Source organism: Tigriopus californicus, chromosome 12 (assembly GCF_007210705.1).
Source record: "Tigriopus californicus strain San Diego chromosome 12, Tcal_SD_v2.1, whole genome shotgun sequence".
NCBI lineage: Eukaryota > Metazoa > Arthropoda > Copepoda > Harpacticoida > Harpacticidae > Tigriopus > Tigriopus californicus.
In genome coordinates, this window is record NC_081451.1 from 12,292,676 (window position 1) to 12,294,283 (window position 1,608).

General features: G+C 37.5%; 1 protein-coding gene across 1 annotated transcript in view; it reads right to left on the bottom strand.

Moving 5' to 3' along the window:
* Nucleotides 1-1,608, bottom strand: part of LOC131891287 (meiosis regulator and mRNA stability factor 1-like) — a 24,388-nt gene that overhangs the window by 6,719 nt on the left and 16,061 nt on the right. The window contains exon 6 of the mRNA XM_059240814.1: nt 812-1,004. Within this exon, the coding sequence (XP_059096797.1) occupies nt 812-1,004 (193 nt within the window). The remainder of the gene's footprint in view (nt 1-811; nt 1,005-1,608) is intronic.

The following is a 1,608-nucleotide window of genomic DNA, read 5'->3' on the forward strand; positions in this document are numbered from 1 at the left end:
ATGATAGAAACTCGTTCAATCCGTCCAAACTTTGAGCGGTAACAGAGAACGACAATGCCAAGTTTCAAACTTGATCCAAAGACGTGAAAAAAATTACTCTCATGTTATGTTTGCTCATTCTCTAATACTAATTAAGGCAAAGTTTCAAAAGCTGCCAAAAGATTCCACCAGCTGTTCTGAATCAAAGTATGGTCTGAAGGAAACAGCTTGAAGGCACAGAAAAGACAGGCTGTACTAATCTGAACTCTACGAGGTTGGCATGCCCTATGTAAAAGTGAAAAAAAAAGTTGATTTGGTGGTTGGTTTACCTTGAGGGAATACAGGAAAGAGAAACTGATATTTGTTTTGGACGTGTACTTTCAGGAGCAAAAACTACATTCATCTTAGAAAACATATGATTAAATTCGTTGACACGTTTCAATTCGATTTGCTACTAACATCAATGCTATAAATTACGTGATTGACGTTAATATTTCACTAGCAGTCCTGTGTTGAATAAGTTTCTATCCTAAGTAAAGAACGTTGACAATCCTCAACAAAAATAGAAGGCATCATCAATTATGCATCATTTCAAGCCCCAGAATCATTTCATCATCATAACATGACAGTCAAGTGTACATCGTCATACATGAGCAATGAAAATTAAGTTGAATTATTTTCATACTTCGTCAACTGTCTTTTATTTTGTCATCGAATCAAGCAAAAACTGAACCCCCAATATGCCAAGAGAACCAAATTGAGTATATCAAAAGCATGATGTCACAGAAAAGACCTAAGAGAGCTTCTTAAACATTTCAACATCGGGGCAAACCATACCTTTAAGACTTGCTTCAAATTTGGCCCAAGAACAGCCAAAGACACGCTCACACTTGGCAATTGTGTACCCGCCTCTTTCTCCGCCCATCCTTCTCCCTCATTGCTTGGGGCATGAATGGGACACTTGGATTCCAGGTTATTCTCGTCATTGAAGTACTTGGCATACGCATTCAAACATACAATACGACCTGCGAAAGCACAAGAAATAAGATAACGGTAGAAATTTGACCTACTTGTTTTGATTACTTTCCACATATCATCGATTTAGGTAACATTGAACGTAATATCCCAATCAAAACCTGCAAGGCCTTCGAAAAAGATTGCCATTTTCTTTTGCCACAATGAGTCAAAGCTCGCTCGAAAAACATACAAACCAACAATACCATGGTTAAATCAACAATTTTATAATGGTTCTTGACCATTTCTCGTCATGCCTTTGTGTCTGATACATACTGATAGGACAATTTATACATTGAATAACATTTTTGGTATCGATTCTAAAAACCGTAAACTGAGTAGCAACTTAACTACAAGTATGACAATTGTCGTGACCGATGGGTACACCAGTGAAGCTCACTTCACACCATTCCGACTAACTTGTAATTTTGAAAGTTTATTTGATCCTTTCACTAGGTATATAACTTTTTTGCAGAATTTTTATTACACCACCCTCACACATTTCCGTGTTCCATGTCCCTTACTGACTTAACTGTCATACACACCCAGTGTCACGTTCTAGAGCATTGCTACCAGATTTGACTACTTTTCGCGTTTCCAGATTTTGGCAGGACA